This window comes from Protobothrops mucrosquamatus, unplaced genomic scaffold (genome assembly GCF_001527695.2).
Source record: "Protobothrops mucrosquamatus isolate PMUCROS unplaced genomic scaffold, P.Mucros_1.0 scaffold4188, whole genome shotgun sequence".
NCBI lineage: Eukaryota > Metazoa > Chordata > Lepidosauria > Squamata > Viperidae > Protobothrops > Protobothrops mucrosquamatus.
The window spans coordinates 72,524-98,062 of record NW_015390113.1 but is presented as its reverse complement, the minus strand read 5'-3'; the positions used below and the strand labels follow the sequence as shown (position 1 = coordinate 98,062).

Sequence of the window (25,539 nt, the reverse complement as noted above, 5' to 3'; positions counted from 1 at the left end):
TTGCTCTTCTCTGTACTCTTTCTAGAGTCTCAGCATCTTTTTTACATCGTGGTGACCAAAACTGGATGCAGTATTCCAAGTGTGGCCTTACTAAGGCATTGTAAAGTGGTATTAATACTTCACGTGATCTTGATTCTATCCCTCTGTTAATGCAGCCCAGCACTGTGTTGGCTTTTTTGGCAGCTGCAGCACACTGCTGTCTCATATTTAAGTGATTGTCCACTAGGACTCTGAGATCCCTCTCACAGTTATAAATATGCTTCTTTTTTTTTAAAATCACTTTTGACCCACAGAGCAAGGGTAATTTTAAAAGGACTGTAGCTGTTGGGTGGAGGTTTTGTTCAGCTAAAGCTGTAACAGTTTATTTGTAAGGAGATGTTGCATTTGGACTTGTGTGTCCTTGCACATTTTTAGATATCTTCTATCTTAATAGCGTGTCTGGCCTTGTATGAAATTTAGCTCAAAATAACATGGTGATTATGCTAATATTGGGCTGAATCTACCCTCTGTAAAACCCTTACAAAAGTGGCTTCTGTTTTTCTACCTCATTACATCTGAGAGTCTTTGGATTGGTTTGAAATGTTTTAATGTTTATTTTTCCTTTCTTTTTGCTCTTGCTAAATTGCGCAAGATGCAGTTCTGTTTTTGTTTTTCCTGTTCTGCATCTCTATCCCATTGCAACCTCTCTGCCTTTTTTTTTTAAAAAAAGAAAAATCTGGAAAAAAATCCTCAAGAAAAAAGCTTTCTCTTTTTTTCCATGATGCACTGTTTTATTAATCCATCTTCAAACAAACATGCATAAGGTAAAAATGATCAATCACCAAAGAGAATGAAAAAAAAATATACAACAAGAAAGCACATAAAGAGAAAAGACCCCCCCCAAAAAAGTCAGAAATTATAATTTTCTTCTGATGACAAGTGCTGGGATTTTATTAAAGTTTGGAAGCCCACAAGATATACTATGACAGGAAGGATGCACACATAGGCACATATCCTTGTCTATGTTTTAATTATGGTAAAGTTAGGTTTTATGCCCGATACGATGCTCAGCTGCTATGTTTTTAGTTTTTGTATTGTGTGTATTTCATGTAGTTTTTCTAGTTTTTACTATAAGCTGCCTAGAGTTACATATGTGAGATAAATGGCTATATAAATTAAATAAATCAAATCAATCAACCAATCGGTATATGTTGCCTCTCTTTAACAACATTCCCCCAGAATTTTCTTGTTTGAAAATTTATTTTCATCCTTTTGAGGGAAAGTGACTGAAAATGCTCATTCCTTTCCAGTGCCATTCACTGAACATTGGTTCAGAACGTCATGCATGCGGTAATCACCTTATGTTTGGGCTACTACAATGAACTCTATATGGAGATGCCCTTGAAGGTCACTTAGAACAGGGGTTTCCAACCTTGGCAACTTTATGACTTGTGGACTGCAACACCCAGAATTCCTCAGTCAGCAAGTTGTAAAGCTGCTAAGGTTGGAGACCCCTGACTTAGAAGCTACAACAGCCCAGACCACAACTGTAGACAATAATGGGCACGTCTCAATATGCCCATGTGACATCATTGCTCCTTGGTTGCCAGTTAGCTTCTAAGTGTGATCTAAGTTGCTGGTTATCACTCATAAAGCTGTTGTGGCATGGAGTCTGATTTCCTGAGGGTTATCCCTCCAAAGGCTTCTGCTCGTCCTATGTAATTGGACAGATTGGGCATATTATGGGCCCCATCCATCAATATCACTATCTGAATTTGGGAAGTACACCTTTTTGGGTCCCAGCATCTGCCCTCTGGAACAGGATTCCTCCAGAGATCTACAAGTGCCCCTACTCTGACAGCATTATAACACGGCTGTTTCTCCACGCCTTTGGGTTTAGGATGGGTGGTGAGCTGCCAACCCCATTAGATAGGGCAGAGCATAAAATCAATTCTGCAGGATGGCTAAAACTACTTTTATTGAGATTGGCTATAATGATAGAACATTGAAAGTCTGGTTGACTGTTCTTTGTCCTTCTCCTTATACTTCAGTAAATTAGGGATGTATCTGCCTGACCCCTTTCCAAATGTTATTTTGTTCTGCACACTTTAAAATTCCTTCATCTCCTTTTGCCTAGGCAACAGTTTCTGTACATTTCTGTCAAGGTCATCTTCTTTACTCTCTACCCAAGTCCTTTATAAGATTTTATGTTGGTTTAATTGTTTCTCTTGCAGATGTACAGCACATTGTTCTTTTCCTTATTTAATGTTCTACCCTGCCCAGAGTTTTTATGGATTTGGGCATCCTTCCAAACTTGACAGACAGATAGATGCCAAATAAAATGTCGAAATAGAACTCTGTTATGCTAGGGATCAAGCCTGAGAAAGGGTCAGACCCCTTTCATGCTTCCACATCATGTGGTTTTTCCTGGAAAGTAGGGTTGGTTTTTCATACCTGATGAGCACTGGGGACCAACTGGGACTTTAGTAGAGAATGTGGAACTTCAACCAGAGATAGATTGCAGAGTGTGTCTGCTATTGACTGGGGAAAATAAATGTTCCCATTAATGTCAAACGAGCTATTTTTACTTGTTAAACAGAGTTGGGAGTTAACTCAAGCTTTTTTTCCCCCTTTTCCTTTGTGTGTTCCAACATAGGAACCCAATTAAGCATTATTTCTCTGCAAAACAACAAAAAGCCCAGACACCCACCGATCCAACACAGCTTCAAGCTTTACCAGTACTTTAATCTCTTCAAGATGTTTTCCTTTCCTCAACCACTAAAACTGTTTTCTCTCACTCCCTTCTCAGAGGAAATGGATCAATCCCCCGCAGTGCGTTCTGAATATCTGGTCTCAGGGATCCGAACTCCTCCTGTCCGAAGGAATAGCAAACTAGCCACGTTGGGCAGGATTTTCAAACCATGGAAGTGGAGGAAAAAGAAGAATGAGAAACTGAAGCAATCGTCTACAGGTAAGTGGCAGGCACCACCTGTTTGGCACAGCAAAGTAATGGCAGGACTTGGACGGCTGGGATGCAGATTGCTGTGTATCTGAAAAAGTGCCAGGACCATACATACATTGTTTTCAAGCGTGGAAAAAAATAGAGCAGATTCTCTAGGTTTCCAAATACAGCTGTCCTGAGAATTTTGGCTTTTATTCTTTAAGAAGCAAATTTCAAAGGCCAGTGTCTTAATGGAAACTATGCGGGAAGTATTTGATACAATTCCAGAAGTGCAGTTGAACAAACATTTCAGAAGCTCAGGATTGTAAAGAGTCTAGTCTAGTTCCTAACCAATTCCCTTGATAGTTGAAAGAGGAAAAAAGCATGTGTGTTTACATACGAACACACACACACACACACACACACACAGATGATAGATAGACAGACAGACAGACAGATAGGCAGGCAGGCAGGCAGGCAGGCAGGTAGAGACAGACAGACAGACAGACAGACAGACATTAGAACCCATGTTTTCCTCATATATAATTTATTTTAAAGTTCAACACAGAACCACCAAGGAGCTGGTTAGTCAGGTGCCTCTACATATTAATTCTTATTAGGAAATCTCACCTTTCTATTATTATTTTTTTCTTGCCATCCCTGTTGATTTCAAATGTGACTACAGTGTTTGCTTTTTTCTTTGTGACAAGGGATTGCCAAATGCTAACTAGTGGTATATAGGTAGTCCTCGAGTTACGAATGTAATGGATCCCATTCGTAACTTGAGGATTCGTAGGAGTGAATCTCGTACCTTGAACGTGATTCACTCCCAGCTTTCACCCACGCATTAGCTAATTTAATGTGTGGGCGAATGTGTGGCTCGTTAAGTGAACATGAGGTATCTCAGGGTGGGGAAAGCCATGAAGGGCCTTGTAATGGAACAGGCCATCTGCTTCAGACCACCCAAGCTCTCACTGAGATACTTCATGCTCCCTCCCCTGGGGTCCCACAATTGCTTCCCTGCCCAATCCTGCCGTGCCGGGTCACTTACCTTGTGAAGATCTGTCTCCTCTCCAGCCTCGCTTTTCTTTCTCTGCTCCTGACAAGAGCAGAGGGAGGCCTCCGAGACCCAGAATGGACCTCCGGAAGCACGTAGCCGCCACTCATGGCCTCCGTTCTGGACCTTGGAGGCCTGGAGGAGGCCTCCAAGGCCAAGAATGGACCTCTGGAGGCTCGCAGAAGTGTCCCCAACCTTCATTCTAGGTGGCAGCAGCCCAGAAAAGGCCACCGATGCCCAGCATCCCCCAGCCTCCTTTCCAGATGGCAGTGGCTTGGAAAAGGCCTCTGATGTCTGGATCGGGCCTCCAGAGGCACGCCAAAGCCTCCCCCGGCTTCAGTTCTGTTCTCTGTTGCAGAGAACAGAATCTTAAAGTACTGTGAGATCATGTGAGATCAGTAGCATGAGATCTCGCACCACTGATCTCTCATGATCTTGCCTTTAGGTCTCCATTCTCTGCGGACACACCGAAGGCCTGGAGTAACCAAGGCAGTGAAGGATTTTGATCTTTGCATGATGAGTATCCAAAGTCTAGTGCTTAGGGAGACCCAGGGTGGTGGAAGGAGGGAGGAAATAGCCAGGGTGAATGTTGCAATGCCACTGTGGTCATTCATAAGAGTGAATGACCGCTGTGGTGCAGCAACATTTGTAATTTTGGGACTTTTTGTAAACACTAGGGGGCGCTTATTGCGTAACCTCGAATGTTGGTTAAGGAAGCGCTCACAACTTAGGGATTACCTGTACTCAGCTTGTATGTTAAAGTTCCACCACTTCAGTACAAAATAAGATTAATGTATAGGTACAGAATAAGTGCAATGGTTCTGGTTGCTTTTCAATCTGTTAGATGGCCTCCTCTGGTTCAAAATGAATGAAGAAATGAGTTTAAAATAAATATCCTCTAATTACTTTGGGAATTAACTTCAGAATGTAGCCTTCAGTCATGCTCAACTTCATTGATAAAATTATTCAACCTTAAGTTTGTAAAGATTCACAGCTTATATTATAAAGGTTGATAACTGTTTTACTGTCTCTGTACCTGTTATGATAGCCTGATAGACTGATTAAACATTTTAAGGCTGCATCTTAATATAGCTTTATTTGCTACATTTCTTCAAAATTCTTCAACATTCAGCAAAAGTATGTTGTTGGGAATTGCCTTATATTACGATAAACTAAGTTGTGCAACATTATTGACTCCAATTATCAGCAGTTCTTTGAGTTTCTGAAAGATCTGCAATCCACAATTTGCTTTTAAAACAAGAAACCTAAGCTGGTCAGACAATATTTTGGAGCCAGTGAACTAGTTGGAATATCCCAAAGATGCTTTTTCACGAGGCAACTGGACTTCCTTGTTTTTCTTTGAAGACATTTTGCTTCTCATCCAAGAAGCTTCTTCAGCTCTGACTGGATGGTGGGGAATGGCAGGATTTATATATCTTGCAGACAACTGGTCATTTGCATTCTTTTAGAGCAGGGGTGTCAAACTCAATTTCATTGAGGGCCGCATCAGCAATGCGGTTGCCCTTGGGGGGGGCTGGGGGTGTGTGGCCAGAGTGGGTGCGGCCTACTGGGTGGGCGTGGATGGAGTGGGTGTGGCCTACTGGGTGGGCATGACCAGCTCTACATCATTCGCATCAAGGGTGCTTGTGGGGGCCTGGGCAGGAGTGGGACAGATCTAAGGGTCTCTGGCAGAAAGGGGTGGGACCAGGGCAGAGCCCATCAAACCGGATATGTGAAGTAGGCGAGGGCCATTTGCTGGCCACTTCCAGGCGATGGTGCATTTTTTCATTCCTCACAAAGGGTGACACCTCCCCAGCATGCACCCAGGGGGCGGGGCCGACGCGGCAGGGGCTGGTTCCTCTGGACAGCCTTGTGGAGCTAAGACTGAATGCGTTTCAGCATAGAAGGCCACCACAAAATTGTACATTGGCTCCCGGCTGGCCTGAGCCAGGGCCAGGGCCAAGGCAGTGGGGGCCGTTCCCTCACTGTTTCCAGGTTGGCTTCGTGGACCACATGAAACCACTTCGCGGGCCTTGTGTTTGACATGTCTGTTTTAGAGAGTCGTTGAAGCCACCTGGAGGTTTATGACATCATCTATTTCCAGTCTACAACACAGTCCTTTGAACAGTTCCAAGAAGGCTCCACACCCATTTGCACTACTCAGGTGACCCTGAGGACACAGATAAGTCTCCAAGTAGCATTAACGACTTGCTAAAAGAATGCAAATGACCAGCTGTCTGCAAGTATAAAAGCCTGCCATTCCCCATCATTTAGTCAGAGCTGGATGAGAAGCAAAAGGTCTTCAAAGAAAAACAAGAGAGTTCAGTTGCCTCTTGAAAAAGCATCTTTGGGATAACTATGACCTGGATGACTGAGAATTTCTACAGACATTTGGTTGGAATATCATGAACATCTCATGGACACTTTCCCAACATGGACATCATTAGAGGAGGTTTACCTGTTCACAAATGACTGCCATCATGGATGTAAGGAGGTGCAGAATATTCATTTACAAGAATGCAGATTCCCGTGTCCATTTCTGGATGATTCCTTTTTATCCCGGCATGCTTTTCTTTCTTTCTCTTTCTCTTTCTCTTTCTCTTTCTCTTTCTCTTTCTCTTTCTCAGTAGATATGCCCCTCTCCAAACAAGATTGGGTGACATGTGTTTGTGTTTTATTTTGGAAGAATGTCTGAAACCTACACGGGGCATTGCTGAGAAAGCTGGTGCTAAAAGCTGGCGCTTTACTCCACAGCCTACCAGCCTCCTATTTTAAAAAATTAACTACAGGCAATAGAGACATTCTATCAGGTGACATATAAATACAGTAAAACAAGCAGGTAATTAAATAGGAGAAAGCCAGGTTGGAGGAGTGGTCAAAGGAACAAGTTAGAAACAAAGAGACTATGAGTTCTAGTCCTGCCTGAGGCGTGAAGAAAACTGAGTGACGTTGGGCCAGTAGCTTCTCTCCTCAAAGGAAGAAGGTGGCCATGGCAAACACTTCCAAAGAAATTACTAAGAAAATCACCCAGACTTGTTCATGTAGTTGCCAGGAGTCAAAATTGATTTGGAAATAAAAGAAATCAAAGAGGCTGGCGACAGAGATAGGTCTGCAGGCACATTGGTACCTGGGGGCTGTTGTGTTCCCTCTCTCTGTACACATTGACTTTATTAGCCCAGGAAATTTTTCCTTCTAGATGTCAGAAATACCCCCTCCACTTAAGAAATTGGTACAGGTAGTCCTTGACTTACCACCAAAATTGAGCCCAGATTTATTGTTGTAAGTTATGGCAGTCATTAAGTGGATCGCCATGTGACCAAGCCCAGTTTTATGACCTTATGTGGTGATCATTAAGCAACTGCTGCCATTGTTAAGCAAATGCCACAGTCAAATGAATTCATTATACCCACTGGATGTTTTTTTCCCCCTCAAACTGGGAGTAAATCCAGAAAGTGGTAAAAAGTGTCAAAAAATGTCGTCACGTGATTGTGGGATGCTGCAAACAGCTGTAAATGCAAGCTGATTGCCAAGCACACAAAATGCGATCAAGGCATTGCGGGGGGTATGTGGAACTTTGAAATAAATACATTTGGGGGGGGTCTGTCACAACTTCAAACAGCTGCTAAGCAACTGATCATTAAATGAGGATTACCTGTAGTATGGCTGCCAAGAGTGCTATTTGAGGGCAAAGCAAGAGATTTCAGTATGAGATATAGATAAAATACTTAGGATAAATGGTTTTGAGGGGCCGCATTCAGGCTGCATGATAAATCAAAGAAAATAAAAATTTGGAGACAGTCCACAATAACTAGCAGAAGACCTAAACAGCAAAAAGAAAAAACCTTATGACAATTTTTTTTAAAAAGGCTAACTTATTATAGTTCAGGGGAAAAAATACTCTATTAGATTTGACAGCATTTAAAACAGTGATACACAGCCTGAAGCTTCAGAAAAATCTTGGATATGTCGCCACATCAACCATTTTCACCAAAATGTTATTTTTAGGCTGACAAAGGACAATGTGGCAATATCTAGCTCAACTTAGATGATTTCAAACAAAGCTAAAAATGTCAGATTTGATTAGATCTCTCTACTCTGTCCAACTCCATCTCCTTCTCCCTCCTCCTTCTCCTCCTCCTCCATATCTTTTTTTATTCTCTGTAACTTTTCATCTCCATTTCCATCTGCCTATCTCTATTTCACTCCATGTCTATCTCTGTGTCTATGTCTGTGTCTGTCTGTATCTCTCTCTCTATTTCTCTCTCTCTATTTCTCTCTCTCTCTCTCTCTCTCTCTCTCTCTCTCGCTCTCTCTCTCATCATCTATCATCTATTTATCATCTATCTATTCTATTTATCTTTGTGTTTCCATCATCATCTTCATCTTATCATCATTATCATCTATCTAGATCTCTCTCTTCTCTCTGGGGTGACCCTGTCATAATGGTTTGTAGTTTATGCTTTTATATTTGTGATGATATTAATGAGGAAGAATCACACGTAGTCTAACTCGCTCTCGTCCAAAATATTCTTGCTTCTTGTGATCCCTTTTCCAGAGAGCTGCCAATAGCCCTATCTAACTATGAACAGCTTCACCTGAGTCAGCAAAATAAAACATCCATGTTCCTAAAGAGAACCTAGGGCCCATCAGTGCTTTATTATGTGGCTCTAGCAAACTATGAACCAAACTGAGATTTCCTGCTTGCAGTTTAGTCTAAACATCTCCCAGCAAGACCTGTTGGTTCCCTCCAGCTTTATACTTCTTTCACCATCCTTCCTCTTTTATTGGAAGGAAGCTATCACCTCCTATCTCAAAATGCTACCAATGAGCTCTTAAAAATCTATTGGGTTCTCCTAAACATCATAGTCCCCACATGTGTGTTTTTCTGGCACTGACAGCACCACTGAGCAATAGTTGTGCTTCAACCCATGGAGACAACTGTGGGACATTCTGCATTTTAGAAATTGCACAGTGCTATGATATGATCTCGTGCTTACTGTACGTTCACTATACATTATTTGAAATTGGAGTCATCCTATTATCTCTTGGTCCAGCTAAAAGCTGTGACAGAAGGTGGGAAAACCAGTGCCCTCAAAGTGGGGTTTTAACCAGTTGGAATAGTTTTTAGTGATGGGTAGGCAATAAGTGGTATATTAATTATTTAGCTGAGCTATAAACCAAGCATTTCCCATGATGACACAGAAAGGGCCAGCTTTCGGCTAAGGTAAGTAGCTATTGGCCTGGGGTACCAATGCTGCCTCTCCTTCTGAATCATTCTAAAACTGCCAATCTTTACATTGGTGGGAGGTGATACTGTCAATCAAGATAGTCTTGCATGGACACTTGACCTGCCACTGAACACAGATAGACAACTTGAGCATCTGTTGAATCCGTAAAATCTTTGGTATGGCCCTTAGAGCATACCAATTCAAAAGTGGTCTAGTGGTTAAGGTTTAGTCTAGTTTGATTTGGTTTGGTCTAATGATTAAGGCACCAGGCTAGAAATCGTGAAACTATGAGTTCAAGTCCCACCTTAGCCATGCAAGCCCTCTGGGTGACCTTGGGCCAGTTATTCTCTGTCAGCCCATCTCACAGGGTTGTTATTGTGGGGAAAATAGGAGGAGGAAGGTGTGTTGGATATGTTTGTGTCTCGAGTTATTTGTAAAAATAATAAAGGTAGGATCTAAATAAATAAAATCTGTTAGCAAGTTGTAATTAATAATGTGAGAAAAGAAGAAAACAGTTAAGTCCATGACTAAGGAATAATTGCAGTAACTATATTTCATTTTAATTATATTTAAATGTAAATGAAATCAAATTTAATTTTTTGTCCTAGTCCTATTCCTAATTTTGGCCTAGTATACCAGGGTCCTAGCCTATTCCCAGCATAGACCAATCCTGGCCCAGAAAAAAAAAATGCAACCTTGCTTTAGGTTGTCTCCTTGAGTGTGATAATGAGATGTGAAAGCCTTAAAGATATGATTTAGTCCCCATAGAGGATTAGGAGAAAGGTGTGGGTTCAATTTGATTACAGAAAGCAAAATATATAACCAGTTTGGTGTAGTGTTTAAAGTCAACTGGGAAAAATTGGATTTGTATCCTAAATCAGATTGTCCTGACCTGACTTGCTTCAATGTACTTTCCACTACCTTCTGCCAATGTTGACTTGCTGGTTTTATCCAACTTGTCTAAAAGATGCTGGTTTAAGAACGACTGCTAGCTCTAAATCATTGAAATAGTCCCCTGAACTACTTGATGAAGAATGGAATACAAAAATTAGGAATCATTGGTGCAGTTTGCATAAAACAGAGGAAAAAAAAATGACTATTACTGGTGGTCTTCCATTTATTATGCCATATTTCAAGCCAGACATCCTTCATTCATTCATGCAGTCTTCTTAGACTATTCATTTCCATTGACTGTCAACTCTGATGTTCCATGTTGATCATACTCACCCCCCTTTTTGCAGTGTTAGAGAAGAAGACATCCACAAGGCAAGGCCGGGACGAGCTAATTAAGAAAGGCCTCCTGGAAATTATGGAACAAGGCAAGTGAAAGTGATCTTTGTGGTATTGTATCCCCTCCTTCCTCTAAGAACCTAGAGATGACTTTGCTGTTAAATAATGATGCTGGATGGCTTAGCACACATAGAGAAGGTCCAGAAAAGGGCAGCAGGAATGCGGAGCTGATTCAATATAGTATGTTGCCTGAAGCAAAGAAAGAGAAATGGCACTCACTAAAATTCCATTATACAGTTGTTGGTCACGCTGCAGATGAATTTTATTTCATTTCCTGCACTAAACAGAAGGCTAACCTTAATGGGTTACTTGCCCCAGTTCTATGGTTCATAGAATTCTATGAAGCCGCCCAGAGTTGCTTCAATAGCATATAAATTTAATAAATAAGTACAATGAACGTTTCAGAATTCTCTGATTCTGTTGTCTTTGAGAGTAGGGTCTTAGCTGTGATACTCATACATACTTTTCATCTCATTTGCACTCTCCAGGATCTGCTACGTTGCCCTATTCTGCCTAAGGGTTCAGAGAAATGGCTGTAGTCCCATAAATTAAGGCAAAAGGTGGAGTGAACTAGGAAGAGATGGATGTGAATAATATTTTGCATGCTTTGGGGAGAGGAAAGAGAATCATTTCTCTCTTGTCATTATCATGCAAGACTACACAGGGGGAAATTGAGGATGATTGAAAGGAAGTGCAGTGCATAATGAAACTAGAGAATTCAGGTTCAGAAAATGCAGTGGTAGCTGCCAACTCCATTAACTTTAAAAATGGAATTGACAAATTTTATGGAGGAGAGGATAAAGTTGTATGCAATCATAATGACTATATATCACTTGCTTATCACGAACAGTATTAAAATTAGTGGCTTCTGCTTGTCATCTTAAATTATTGCCCTTTTTTATGTTCATAATGAAGGTGTAAAGGTGTCCAGTTTATCCTCCCCCCCCTTGCTTCTCTCTCTCTTTTTTTCCCGTAACAGAGCCTTCTTCAAACTGGGACTCTCTAGATTTGACATAATCACAATGCTTGCCATCTTTTGCTAGGAGAGTTTTGGGAAGCCAATATTGAATTGAGTAAAACAAGCTATGGATTCCAAACCACCTCAAGCTGACATTAGGAATTAAAGGACATGATTTCACTCTGTTGGGATAAGGTTTGGAGCCTCATTATTCTACACTCCAATCTTTGCGCACTCTGCCATGGTGCCTTGCATAGTGTTGCCTTGGTTTGTCAACTCACACCCCAAGGATTCACTTCCCTTGCAGTTCTGCCTCTCTTCAGCCTTCTGAATTTTTTAATTCTCTCCTGGAAGTCTTTTTTCTTCAAATATGGCTATCAACCCTTGATTATTATTTTTTCCTACAGAAAGGCCCCTTAATTTTGTAAACCTCAAACACCTTTAGAACCTGGGAGATATATTCCAGATTCACCTCCTGGTCATATATGATAATAAAACTCCACTTTGAAAGAATATCAAATACGTGTGCATAGTATAAACCTGACAAATGATGTTAGAATCAGTTGGGCAGTCTTTATTAGTGCTTTGAATGTAGATACAATATACAAATAGTTTTAAAAGGAGTGTCTCTTTCCTGCTTTCTTGAAATCACTGGTTGTGCTGTACTGTAACTGGACATTTCTAAAATTCTATCATCTCATAATGAAGGATAAGAAGCAGAATATTAACCAATATTTTCTTGAAGGAGGCTTAGTTGGGCCTAGTAGAATTTTTTTGTTTGTTTCAAATTAGACTGTCTCTGGATCCATGATAAAAATTTGAGTGGGATGGCTCGGGGGAGAAAACTCTAGTTCCTTCACCATCTTCATGCCCTTGGCAATTCCCTACTTTTGTGTCTTCCCCTCCACCACCAATTTTCCTGTTGTCATTATGGTCATAGGTTATGTGGATGAACCACTGTTTCCATCTGACTTCTGCGCAAGGCTGGTGGCTACTCAGCACATCTATCAATTTATGCTATTTTGTGTCTTTTAGTTCTGTGGTTGTCATTGCATTTGTGTGATGATAAAGCTAAAAAAAGAAAAAAGGATGCATGGACATAAAGGAATGGGATAAATGACTCTAGGAATGAGGCCAGAGATTATTAACATCAATTGATATTTATGGCTGACATTGCAGTGAAAAATATTGTCCCATGTTGACTACACAGTAATTGGACCCAGAGGGATGATGACTCTTCTAGACAGTCCTTCTTTGAAGATGCTCAGGATGGCAAGATGTCTTGCCTTGAGTTACATCCCTGCGTGGTTCCTAGGAGGTTTGATCTGTGTGACAACTTGAGATGCATTTCTATAAAGCTGTCCAAGAATACACAATTGAGCCCAAAATTTCTGTTGCTAAGCGAGACATTTGTTATGTGAGTTTTGTCCCAGTTTATGACTTTTCTTGCCACAGTTGTTAAGTGAATCAGTGCAGTTATTAAGTTAGTAAAACAGTTGTTAAATGAATCTGGCTTCCCCATTGACTTTGCTTGTCAGAAGTTTACAAATAGGGGATCACGTGGCCCCCAGGATACTGCAACTGTCATAAATATAAACCGGTTGCCAAGTGTCTGCATTTTGATCATGTGACCACAGGGATGCTGCAAAGGTCATAAGTGTGAAAAATGGTCATAAGTCACTTTTTTCAGTGCTGTTGTAACTTCGGTCATTAAATGAACTGTTGTAAGTTGAGGACCTGTTTTTTAGGTATCAAATACCCTGTTTCAGGCTACCAAACTAAACCAGATGAGATGTTTATGCATTGGTCATTCATTTCAGCCACTCAGGATCAAGTTAAAATTTGATTTTAGGACAGAATGGCTTTTGTGGATAGCTGCTTTAATGAGTTGGGATATTGCTTGGACAATATATTAGGTCCCCAGGAAATGTATTTTCCCAGAGGTCCTTGTCTTTAATAGTAATGTCAGAATCTCTAAGAACTGGGATTTCTTCAAAACAACAAGCATCTAGTACAAAACAATAAATACAGTGTGACCTAAGGTATGATAGGTCTTGTTGTTGTTATCACTGCCAGAGACTATTGTGGTTGTCATACTGGAATCTTCTATTTCCTATGTCATACAGGCAGGAGAGGGCAAATAATGGTTTGCCAAGAGCAGACTTATATAGCCATGTTAGTCCTTTACAAGAGATGTCTGGGGTCTCAAGGGTTTATTTTACAATTTTAGTGATGTTAGCCCCTTATTAAAATTCACCTACAGTGTCTCTTTTAATAACTATTCATAGACCTGTTCTGATTAAAGCAAGATAGGCAGCAATTACATCCTAACCTTTCCCAATTAAATTCTACTTTAATGCAATAATTTGTGTCTTTCAGATCTGCAATATTATGCCAAGCAGAGTGCATTAAATCTTGAAGCCCCTTGAGATTCTGTCGTATCACATTGACTTATGCAATTATCTAAAGAAGTAGGTCCCCCTCCATCCCCCCTTCTCCCTAACTTCCAGTTGGATCCCAATTCGAATGAGGGTATTGTTGTAATCAGTGGATCATAGGAGCTATTGACCCATCAGCTTTAAATATCAATGCCTTGCCTTTGCACTGACCATATATTAAGTAGAGAATGAGCATCACTGATACATAATTTGGATATTGTAATGCATGTATCTTGATGTTGAGTGTGTTTTGAAGAATGTAGCTCAAAAGAAGAGTAAGTGAATTCTAAATTTAAATCTGCCTTTTAAACAATTTCAGGGTTACTTAACCAATGCTTAAAGGGCCATAGTGTGTTCCTTGTATTTTGTAACATCTTAGCTATTTAATGAATCCTAAAAAAGATGATAATACTCAAATATAGGATGGAGCAGATTCCAATCTCCATATCCTTCAACAGATTTTCTCAAGTGTTGGCGCTTTGGGAAGAGAAGTATGGTTTAGCAGAGACAAAGAAGAGAAAGACATCAAATTCACAAGAGAATTGGTCATATGAAAAGAATCTTGAAAGTGAAGTTGATAACAACTTTATGGACAGACCCTACCTATATCCTACTGGCTGCTACCCAGTTCTGGGACAAAATCCTTTAAACCAGAATAACAGATTAACAGAGTTGGAAGGGACCTCAAAGATCTTCTAGTCCAATCTTCTGCTCAAGCAGGAGACCCTATACCATTTCAGATGCTATACCATGTCCAGTCTCTTCTTAAAAGCCTCCAGTGATGGAGCGCACACAACTTCTGAAGGCAATCCATTCCACTAGTTTATTGTTCTCATTATCAGGAAATTTCTCCTTAGTTCTGGGTTGGTTTTCTCCTTGATTAGTTTTCATTGTTTCTTGTCTTCTGGTGCTTTGGAAAATAGGTTGACCCCCTCTTCTTTGTGGCAGCCCCTCAAAAGTTGTAACACTGCTAACATGTCACCCCAATCCTTCTTTTCATTAGATTAGACAAACCCAATTCCTGCAACATATTCTTCACATATTTTTATCAATTCAGACGGGATTGGAATAGACGTGAAAAGGGGAACAAAGATGATCTGGAGCCTGGAAACTAACTATTACAAGGAATGTTTGAGGGAACTAGGTATCTTTAGTCTTGAGAAAAGATAGCTGAGTGGAATATATGTTAGTATTTTTGAAATACTTGGAGGATGTTGTGCAGAAAATGACCAAGAACTCTTCTTTAATATTCCGGAGTGCAGACCATGAAATATGGACTTTAGTTACAGAAAGGAATTTTTAACTTTGGAATTTGCTTTCACAAGATGTTGTGCTGGGTACCAACTTGGTTGTCTTCAAAAAAAGGGTTGGATCAATTTATGAAGATCATGGGGCTCAATGACTATTAGCCTTCATGAAGACTTAGTCTCCTGCTGCAAGACTAATAGACTTCCTTGGGCAGTTGGTTGGTCATTGAGAGAAGAGACTGCTGGTCTATATGGGTCATGGGTCTGATGCAGCAGGGCACTGGTCATGTTCTTGTGTTCTGAAAGGGAAACTTTGATTGAGTATTAGGGGGAAAAACCACTCCATCAGCTGGAATAAGGAAGAGAGCTACTGGCCTGATTTATTTGGAACAGAACAGTTATAAAGTAGTCAAAACAAAATTCCACTGAGATGAGAAAAATTGTGTGGAGGCTTGAAAAGGAATTAAAGGAAGAGCAGACACAAATATTGAAGAGGTAGAAAATGGGCCCACTGGTAGCTTATCTCATTCAGCCCAGATGGGAAGAAATCTGGAAAAAAAAAGCATTTCAAATAATTCAAAGACATTTCACCAATCAACTCACTATAAATTTTCCCCTTAAGCTTTCCAAAATTCTGGATTTTCCCCTTAAGCTTTCCAAAATTATTGATTTTCCCCTTAAGCTTTCCAAAATTCTGGATTTCCCCCTTAAACTTTCTAAAATTCTGGAACTGGGGGGGTGTCAAAAAAGTCAAGATGGTGGTCAAGACAGTGCAATTAACACTTCACTTATTTTTTGTGCTTCTGACAGGTTGATTGCATTGTTGTGGCTACCATTTTGATATTTCTGACTCAACCGTGCAGACACCCTGATCCTTCTCTCTCTCTCTCTCTCTCTCTCTCTCTCTCTCTCTCTCTCTCTCTCTCTCTCTCTCTCTCTCTCTCTCTCTCTCTCTCTCTCTCTCTCACCCCCTCTCACCCCCTCTCTAATATTTGTTTATTGTTACATTGATATCCTGTTTGTTTCTTTCACAAGTGGAAGAGGGCATGCCTAGCATTCCTTCCTCTCATATTTACCCCAAGCAACCACTCTGTGAAGTTGATCAGGCTGACAGATAGTCATTGTCTCGAAAAGAAGCACTTCCATTTATATCTGAGGAAAGGATGCAGTTTCTTTGAAGGGCCAACGGATTACCTTTTAGCCTGCCTCTAAAAGCAGCTGCATCGGTTTTTTTTTCCAGCTTGCAGAGAAAGCTGAAAATATCAGAACACTTCTTCTGAATCCTTCTCAAAGCATGCACTTTGTACTTTTTTAAAATTACCACCTTTTTTTGGACTGGGGGATTGAACTTAAATGGCATCAGATTATCCAGCCATCTAATTCAATAACTGGCATTCCTGAGTCTTTTAACCAAAATTAGTCCCAGTTCCACCTGGGCATGGCTAGAACCGAGGGACAACTCTTTGGCTGCAAAGTACATCAGCAACTTTTGTCCATCACGACCTCGTTTCTCTCTTAAGCCCATGCAGCAGCATTTTACAGGTGCAGCTTCCCTCCGCAAAGCAGGTGGAATTTTCCCCTCTTAGGGGTTGGTTTCGGCTCTTCAAGTGGAGGTTTCATCAAAGGCCTGCATTGAATAGAGCAGAGGAAAAAGAGAGAGAAGAAGATAGAGCCACTGCACAATGTGAGAGGCTGGTAATATGCCCATGATTATTCATGGCTTGGCTTTCCAACTCCTCCCCTCCCCCTTCCCACGGTATCATAGCAACCGTGGTGCTGCAAAACCTATTTTAAGAACAGTAACTTTTCACTGAACGTGACTATGAGGTAGAGTGGGCGAATTCAGCCTCTAAAAATTGTCCACTGGGGCACTGTGCGGCAAGCAAGCCAGATCTCCTCAGACGGTCCTTATATAGCCAGCAGCATTCTGAGGTGAATTTGGAGGCCCCAAATGCCAAGGCATAAACATCGATTTCTGAACAGCAATTCCTTTAAATTGATTTAAAGGAATTGCTGTTCAGAAATCGATGTTTATGTTCAGTTCTCTGGAAATTCTGCTGAAATAATAACAAGGGTGAAGGAATCACAAACCCCCCCCCCCATTACATCTCATGCTCACATAGACGTTAGAAATTGAGCTGGATTTGCTGGTGAATTAAAAAAAAAAAAATCCGGTCAGCCAGAGTAAACGCTTTTTAGCAGGAAAGTCTGTGATGGAGAAATCTAACCTATATTTCCTAATCGAATTTGCTAAAGCTTTGGTCACAGAGGTCAGCTTGTTCTATTTGAGAAAGGAAAGGAAAAGGAAATAGGTGCCAAGTCCATTCAGAAAAAACATATGATTACTCCAAAATAAGAAAAGGATCAACAACCCTCAAGAACTTGCTCAGTAAATATTTATCTCATAGGACATAGAACAACAGAGTTGGAAGGAAATTTGGAGTTCATCTAGCTCCCTGCATGAGCAGAAGACCCTATACCAGTGGTTCTCAACCCCATTTCAGGACCCCATTTGGGTCGGGACCCCATTTGGGGTCAATCGACCATTTCACTGGGGTCGCCAAGCAAGGCTGTCTGCCATTTTTTTTGTCCGCCATTTTTTCCCCTTTTCCGGCGGGTGCCTTACCTCCCTTGGGCTGGGCCAGCTGGTGGTCGGCCTACTCTGTCTCTGCCGCTTGCCAGCTACGCCTCGGCCGGTGCAGGGGGCGGAACCACGCATGCACGGCGCTCCCGGGCAGGGAAAGTCCTCAACTTACGATCGGTTGGGTAGTCCTCGACTTACGACCGGTTTAGTCCTCGACTTACGACCGGTTTAGTCCTCGACTTATGACCGGTTGGGGTCGCAGCATTAAAAAGGTTGAGAACCACTGCCCTATACCATTCTGGACAAGTCTCTTCTTAAAAGCCTCCAGAGATGGAGCACCCACAACTTCTGGAGGCAAGGCGTTCCACTGGTTAATTAACGATTGTTAATTGTTCTCACTATTAGGAAGTTTCTCCTTAGTTCTAAGTTGCTTCTCTCCTTGATTATTTTCCATCTATTGTTTCTTGTCCTGCCTTCTGGGGTTTTGGAGAATAGTTTGCTCCCCCCATCTTTGTGGCAGCCCCTCAAATATTGGAACACTCCTAAGATACTCATTACAATCAATGTATAATATTGATTCCCAGAAAGGCACCTGCACAAGAATAAGATACTTGACAAATTTGTGAGCAGCATGCAAAATTCTAATTGATTCTGAAAAAAGATCCATGGGAGTTCTTTAACATTTGAAATATTATTTAACATTTAAAATGCACCAAAAGAATAATGTTAAGAAAATTTGGGAAGCTCATTCTGGATGAACACAGTGATAATTCCACCTGTCAGTATACTAAAGTCTTTGTGGATTATTAGTTCTTCCAATTTTTTTAAGTATCATACATAACTGTAGAAATGAATGTATCACCTATATGCTACTTAAACAGTGCCAGAAGTAAGTCTTTTTATTCTTAGTTTATATACATGAATACAGATGTTTCTACAGAAAGGTTCTGTACAGAAAGGTTAATCTTATTAGTGTCACATATATTAGCTTCAGCTGCTTTGTGGAAATGCCAAATTTCACTGTAATTGTTGCCTAAGAAGGAAGGAATAGTAGCTGTTATAGGGAGCTGTCCCAGGTGCTGACAGGATGTTCGTTCTTAACAAACAACTAACTCATCCATATCATTGTATATGCTTTACTAATGCAAATAACATCGACATAAAACTTGTAAAACACACAGACAGAGTATTTTCCATGGATTCAGCGTACATTTTACAGGGGAATGGTTATCTTTACTCCAGTAATCAGAACCTAAAAACCTATAAATATTAAAACTTACAAATAATTAAAAAAAAGAGTTGAATTAAAATAACTAGTTTAGCCACTCCTGTTCTTTATGTAATTCTTTAACGGTATTTTTAAAGCTATGGTTTCCTAGACAATTCTTATGCATTATGTATCCCCTTCTTCTATGAAAGATGCTTGAGACGATCAGATCTTTTTGAACTGCCTCTTTAAAATTTACCAGGAAGATAGATGGCAAAGCAGTTCTTACACTTAAGATAAGGACATATCTGATAGACACAAGTAATTATTTACAAAAATAATCATGATGTTTATCAAATCTCAGTGTATCAGGCAACCCCGTGTCATCTAGAACACACAAAGAGAAATCACAACCCCCCTCCAGCATATGTGATAATTAGGTGTCATGGTCTGGAAATAATTTGTTTTCTGTAGCACAACTGCAGCCTCTAAAATGCAGAGTTCCTTTAAAATGGCAAGCATGTACTTATAGAAGGAAGTTAACAGTACATTCTGATCAAGATGGATTCCACTGAGGAATAAGAAAGGGGGCAGATAAAGACAGAATTTTTTTCTGAATGGGAAGAAAGATTGCATAAAATTTTGGTCCCCTTGAGGGGGGATTGTCATGTGGGTTACTTGAAGCAGCATATAGTTTGGGTTAGTAGTGCTTTGGGTTTATTGGATGGGGTCCTGGAATTGAAATCTTGTTTCTGGTTTTTTGTGCCTCTTCTCTTGTGTAGATAGCAAAACTCTGAGTTTTATTCTTTGTCACCATTAGTAGCATATAATAAAGTGTTGGAGAGTTGTTTGTCTTCTGTTGTTCTCTTTTAATAGCCTCTCCCACTGAATTTTGCATGCCACGACTCCCTAAAACAGAACCGGATTCAGAGCAAATACTAGTAGAATAACATCCTTCTTTGTGAAGTGTGGGCATTTTTGCTAGAAATGATGAGAGTGATTGTTCCACACATTTGGAAGGCCTCCCTCCCAGCATAATAAATAGAGCCTGATTTTGTGATGGTCTATTTCAGAAGGAGCTAGTTTATCTCTCAAGTGATAATTCCCAAGGAAATGAGGGTCCTTGGTGCTCTCTGAGCTTGGTTGGTAGGAGTGTTTTTTTGCAGATGTTTCATTACCCAAACTAGGTAACATCAACTTAACAATACAAAGCAAGCTAACAGAAAACAACCCAGCCAAGGAATCTTCAAGACCACTCCCACCAACACTGACAAAGGAAGCCACTAGAGCAGGGGTGTCAAACTCGCTGCGTCACATGACATGTTGTGACGTATCACAACTTTTTTCCCCTTGTTGGAGCTGAAGTGGGTGTGGCTTCCACGTGACACATCTAGTATATAGGCCGGCAGTTTGACACCTCTGTACTAGAGTATAAGTTGAGAACAAACCATATTCCTTACTAGCACTGATGATATTACCTAGTTTGGGTAATGAAATGTCTGCAAGAAAACCACCAAGATCAGAGAGTACCAAGGACCCCCCCCCCATTGCAACCCTGAGATACACATCTTATCTTTTATGGGTCCAAAGGAAGTCCCTGAGTGTTTCCTCTTACACTCTTCTCTCAAGGGTGGCCCCCTTCTGATTCAACATTATAGTATGGAACATGAACTTAAGCCATCATGAATGGTTGAACTAATGTCAGAATGTCATGGTATCCTAGATTCTGAAGGGAAAACATGCACTGCTGATGGTGCCACCAGAACAATGCTGAGTGACCCTTCATCCCCCCCATGCCAGGCATTCACCTCAGAAGAGAGGCAACAGGAACATAGATCAGCCACCACCAAGGCCACCTCACTTGGCGAGGAGCTGCACTCAGAAGAACTGAGAGAAGATCCAGGTATTGGCCTTTCCTTTCCACTGAGCTTCAGCTGAGTCACCTTAAGGCCACAAGTGGGTTGCAATAGGGCAGGGGGTCTTCAAATTCAAACCTTTTATGACTCATGGACTTCAACTCCCAGAATTCCTCAGCCAGCGTGCCTGGCTGAGGAATTCTGGGAGTTGAAGTCCATGTGTCATAAAAGGGCCAAGTTTGAAGACCCCTGCCATAGGTCTTCCAAGCTCTTTCCAGTGACTGCAAAGGTGTTTAATTCTTGGTTAGTAATTAATAAGAGAACAACTTCAGCTGATTTAAGAGCACCATTAAACCATCAACACAAGTGACAAGGGAGTGGAGAGGGAATTTAAGGAAGCTTTTCTTGATTGATGTTAGGATCTAGTAACCTGAAAGGGGAGCTGCATTTGTCTCTGCAATTTATAATAAACAAGGTTAGGTCCAATTTGGATTAAATATAATAAAGAAATTTGCATCCTTCATCATGACTAGAATTTGTATTAATGTTAAGTGCTTGTAAGACTGAAGATGGTATATAGGTTTGAACCGTTCCTTATTGAGTTGGTAATATTTTAAATTCCATGCTATTGTTGATGGTTTTAATGTGCTGAATTTGTTTTATTATTAAGACAATTGGAATTATTTCGACATGCTCTCTTTAGAATAAGGCTTCATGCAAGAATGCCGGTATGTAAGAGAAGGCGCCATGCTTTCCTGGAGATTTTATTTATAAAATAATTTTCCTTGCATGGGACTACATATGATTTTATAGCAGATTCTAACCAAGGTATAGAATTTTAGAGATAGGGATATTCAATAGAGGTTTCTTGGAGTCATTTCTTCTTGACACAAGTGATCACATGGTTAATATAGACAGAATCTTCCCATCACTGTCTCAAGGACTGCACTGGCCAACTGGTGGGATCAAGTCCCAAGTTTGTTTATACAAAGGTGGTGATTGGTTAAATCGACAGTTTTAAATTGGAATGTCTGCCCTAGAGAGTATATTTGCCAAATCAAGAGAAGATTGCTAAAATCATAGACACAGGGAAGAATGACCTACCAATACCTCAATGTGGAGATTAAAGTTGTCATCTTGCAGTTGCTAGCAGATTATGCGCAAATCTTCAGCCCTGTATTTTCTACTAGGATTTGTGACCTTCCGGGTCAGAGATGGGGAACGAAGGCCGCTTTATGACTTATGAACTTCCTAAGCATAGCTGGCTGAGGAATTCTGAGAATTGACATCCACATGTCATAAAAGGGCCACCCTTCCCCACCCCCGTTCTAGGTGGTGCCAAACTATAAAGTTCTGTCTGTGTAATTCATTGATTAGTCAGATGCTGTCTTGTTTGTTTATACAGTATTGTCTTTTTATCTTATTATTTGTTTGATATTATGAGCCACCCACAGACAATCTGGAGTTGGGTGGTGCCAAAATCTAATAAAATAAATAATTAAGCAATGAATGGCCAGAATTCCATGTTGACTTAGGATTGCTCAGACTTGCAATTCAACTGCATGTGCATGTGGTTCAGGTGTAGCTGTCCATCTATAAGACTGATGAATAATCCTTTCAATAGCTGCATAAAACTTCCTTTATAAAATATCCACCAGCGTGAAAAAAAATATACGCTGAGTTATTTCTTTTCAACCATTTGCCACCTAAAAACAGTAATCCCGTTGAACTTCTTTTTTCAAAAAAGGTAGTGTTGAGAAATATAAGCATAAATATAAATATTAAAAAGGATAGTTTGTAATGACTGAATGGCATGGAAGAATAAACCAGGGTTGGCAATAAATGTTTGTCATTGGAAGTGTCATGTATATTGACATGTGTGCAAAGTTTTGCCACTGAAGTCCCTACTCCTAAGCAACCCATGATAAAAGAAAGAAAAGAAAAGTTGATTTAAAGTCAAATATAGAACAAAGTGGCTTTTTAAAAAAATTAAAGCAAAGTCAACAGAGACCAAAGTGGCAAATCCAAGTGAAAGGTACATGAAATAACTCTCAGAAAAGTAAACATGCTGAAATTTGAAGATGTGGCTTCAGAAGGAATGATTTTATAGCAATGACTGATAAGCAGCAAAGGAGAATGAAAGGAAAAGAAACTGGACTATGGTATCAAATCCCTGATCTGAAGGATACTTTGTGTATCAACTTCTGTTGTATATTTTTAAGATTTTTTTTATTTTAGAAAAGATGAACTTATCAACTTTCTGCAAAAAGGCCCGCTGGATAAAATCTCAAAAATTAATCAGAGGGTCTTCAAAATCCACATTTTCCTCCTAATTAGTAGGCAGAGCAAACCAACGGATACTACTGTGAAATCACTCTGTTTGCCTTGAAGACATTATATACAAAGAAGATTGTGATGTTGGGTGCCAAAAAGGATAGTTTAATGCTTCGTTGATTGGGTTTACATTGAATTGTGCTGGTGAAAGATTTCCAACTTCCTTGACATTTCTTTTTCCTTGTCACTCTGTGTCAATACACTGAGTTATCTACTTCAAGTTTTTTTAAAAAACAACAACAACATTTTTAATCTATTTCTGCACCCCCTTGTCTTTTATCGTTAGTAACATTCCATAAAATTGTTTTCAAAGGACAACTAAATATATTTCTGGGGCATGAGAGCTGGTAACTTAATAGCACAAAGAGAAAACCTCTTCTCCTTCCCTAGCAACACTGTCTTCAGTGGGATGGAAGAAGAAGAGAATCATTTCTTGTACAATGTTCAATGTAATCCTGGACTCCAAGGATGTAGTCAAATAAATAAATTCAATGAAATTAATCACTACAAATTTGAAAGCTTCTTAAAGAATCTATGTTTCATCGAGGGGATGTAAATAGCAGTAAATGTAAGATAGGATGATGGGGAATAGTGGGACTTGATGTTGTTAGTCATAATTAGAATCCTTTCTTGTTTGAGGTCTTCATAAAACAGATGGAAAAGCTAAACAGAGTATGAAATACTGTATTTTGTGTAAGAGTTGTCTTCTATAAAGTCAGTCAAGAGCTAGTGTGTTGTAATGCAGCAGCCCCCAACTTTTGGGGCACCAGGGACCGGTTCTGTGGAAAGAGGCTTTTCTGCAGACTGGAGGGGGCATGATTTCTTGTGCTGCCTGCATCCTGAAGATGAGGTTTTGCTCATTTGCGTGGCCCAGTTTCTGGCATGGACTGGTGCCAGTCCACGGACTGGTGATTGGGGATTCCTGTTGTAATGGATGAAAATTTAGGACACAGACAAAGAATAACAGAATGACAGAGTTGGAAGGGACCTTGGAGGTCTTCTAGTCCAACCCCTTGCTCAGGCAGGAAATCCTACACTAGGGTTGTCAAACTGGCAGCCCACAGGCCAGATGCATCACATGCAGGCCACGGCCACCCCAACTCTGCAAAGGCAAAAAAGTCGCGATACATCATGTGATGCAATCGAGTTTGACACCCGTCAGACAAATGGCTGTAAGAGATTTCCCATTGTTAGATGTTAATTAATTCACAAGGAAAGAGGAAACACGAGGCCTCTGTGTTATTTGATTTGTTTGGAAAAAGCTAGGGTAGTAATGTGATCAATACATTGATTAAAATAATCAATATATGATCATTGTTCAAAGAGCGGTATCAATGTCGCTTTCAGAATACAATAAAAAGCAGAATACAATACAAGGCAGAATGCAAAAAAAAAAATACAATCCAAAATCCCCAAATAGTCTGTTTTATGAAAGATAATAGAAGAAAGGAAAATTGATGGGCACACAAGAAATCGGAAAGGATCTGCACAAATTCTGTGATGTGTGTTCAGGTTTAATTTCTTGAGGAATAAATTACCTGGGCCCTAGGACAGGGATAGGGAACCTTGGCTCTTTTATGACTCGTGGACTTCAACTCCCAGAATTCCTGAGTCAGCATGGCTGGTTCAGGAATTCTGGGTATTGAAGTCCACAAGTCATAAAAGAGCCAAGGTTCCCTAACTCTGCCCTAGGGCAAGGGTGGGAAACCATGGCCCTTTTATGACTTGTGGACTTCAACTCCCAGAATTCCTGAACTATGGGAACCACAGGTTGGGTTGCTGAAGGCTGCATTTAAAAGAAAACCCAGTTAAGCTGCAAGAAGAAAAGCCATGGGGAAGTTCAGCTATGGGGAAATGTCTAGGGCAGGGGTAGGCAACCTTGGCTCTTTTATGACTCGTGGACTTCAACTCCCAGAATTCCTGAGCCAGTATGGCTCAGCTTGGAAACCTCTCCCTTTCCCCTCAGCATGGCTGGCTCAGGAATTCTGGGAGTTGAAATCCACGAGTCATAAAAGAGCCAAGGTTGCCTACCCCTGGTCTAGGAAGATTCTCAGTCATCCAGGTCATAGTTGTCTCAAAGTTGGTTGTTTAAAAAGGCATCTGGACTGTATTTTTGTTTTGTTTTGTTTTTTGAGGAAGAAGAAGGAGACATTTCCCTTCTCATCCAAGAAGCTTCATCAATTGTGGCAACTGATGAAGCTCCTTGGATGAGAAGGGAAATGTCTTCTTCCTCTTCCTCAAAACTACCGTTCAGCTATAGGGGATGACATGATACGGAACTAGACTGGAGATCAGTGACAGAATTTAAGGACCTGAACTGTGAAAGGGAAATATGAATCTGACAACACCGTTCAGTGTGACATGTGATTAAAAAGCCCCTGATGAGACTAGTAATCATCTCAAGAGAGGGAACAATAAGT

At 40.5% G+C, this 25,539-nt stretch overlaps 1 protein-coding gene across 1 annotated transcript in view; it reads left to right on the top strand.

Annotated features, from left to right (window-relative positions):
* Positions 1-2,793: 2,793 nt before the first annotated feature.
* Positions 2,794-25,539, top strand: part of PHACTR3 (phosphatase and actin regulator 3) — a gene marked incomplete at its 3' end in the record, with an annotated part of 40,843 nt that continues 18,097 nt past the window's right edge. The window contains exons 1-3 of the mRNA XM_015828056.1: positions 2,794-2,950; positions 10,447-10,524; positions 20,653-20,832. Coding sequence (XP_015683542.1) covers positions 2,794-2,950; positions 10,447-10,524; positions 20,653-20,832 — 415 coding nt within the window. The remainder of the gene's footprint in view (positions 2,951-10,446; positions 10,525-20,652; positions 20,833-25,539) is intronic.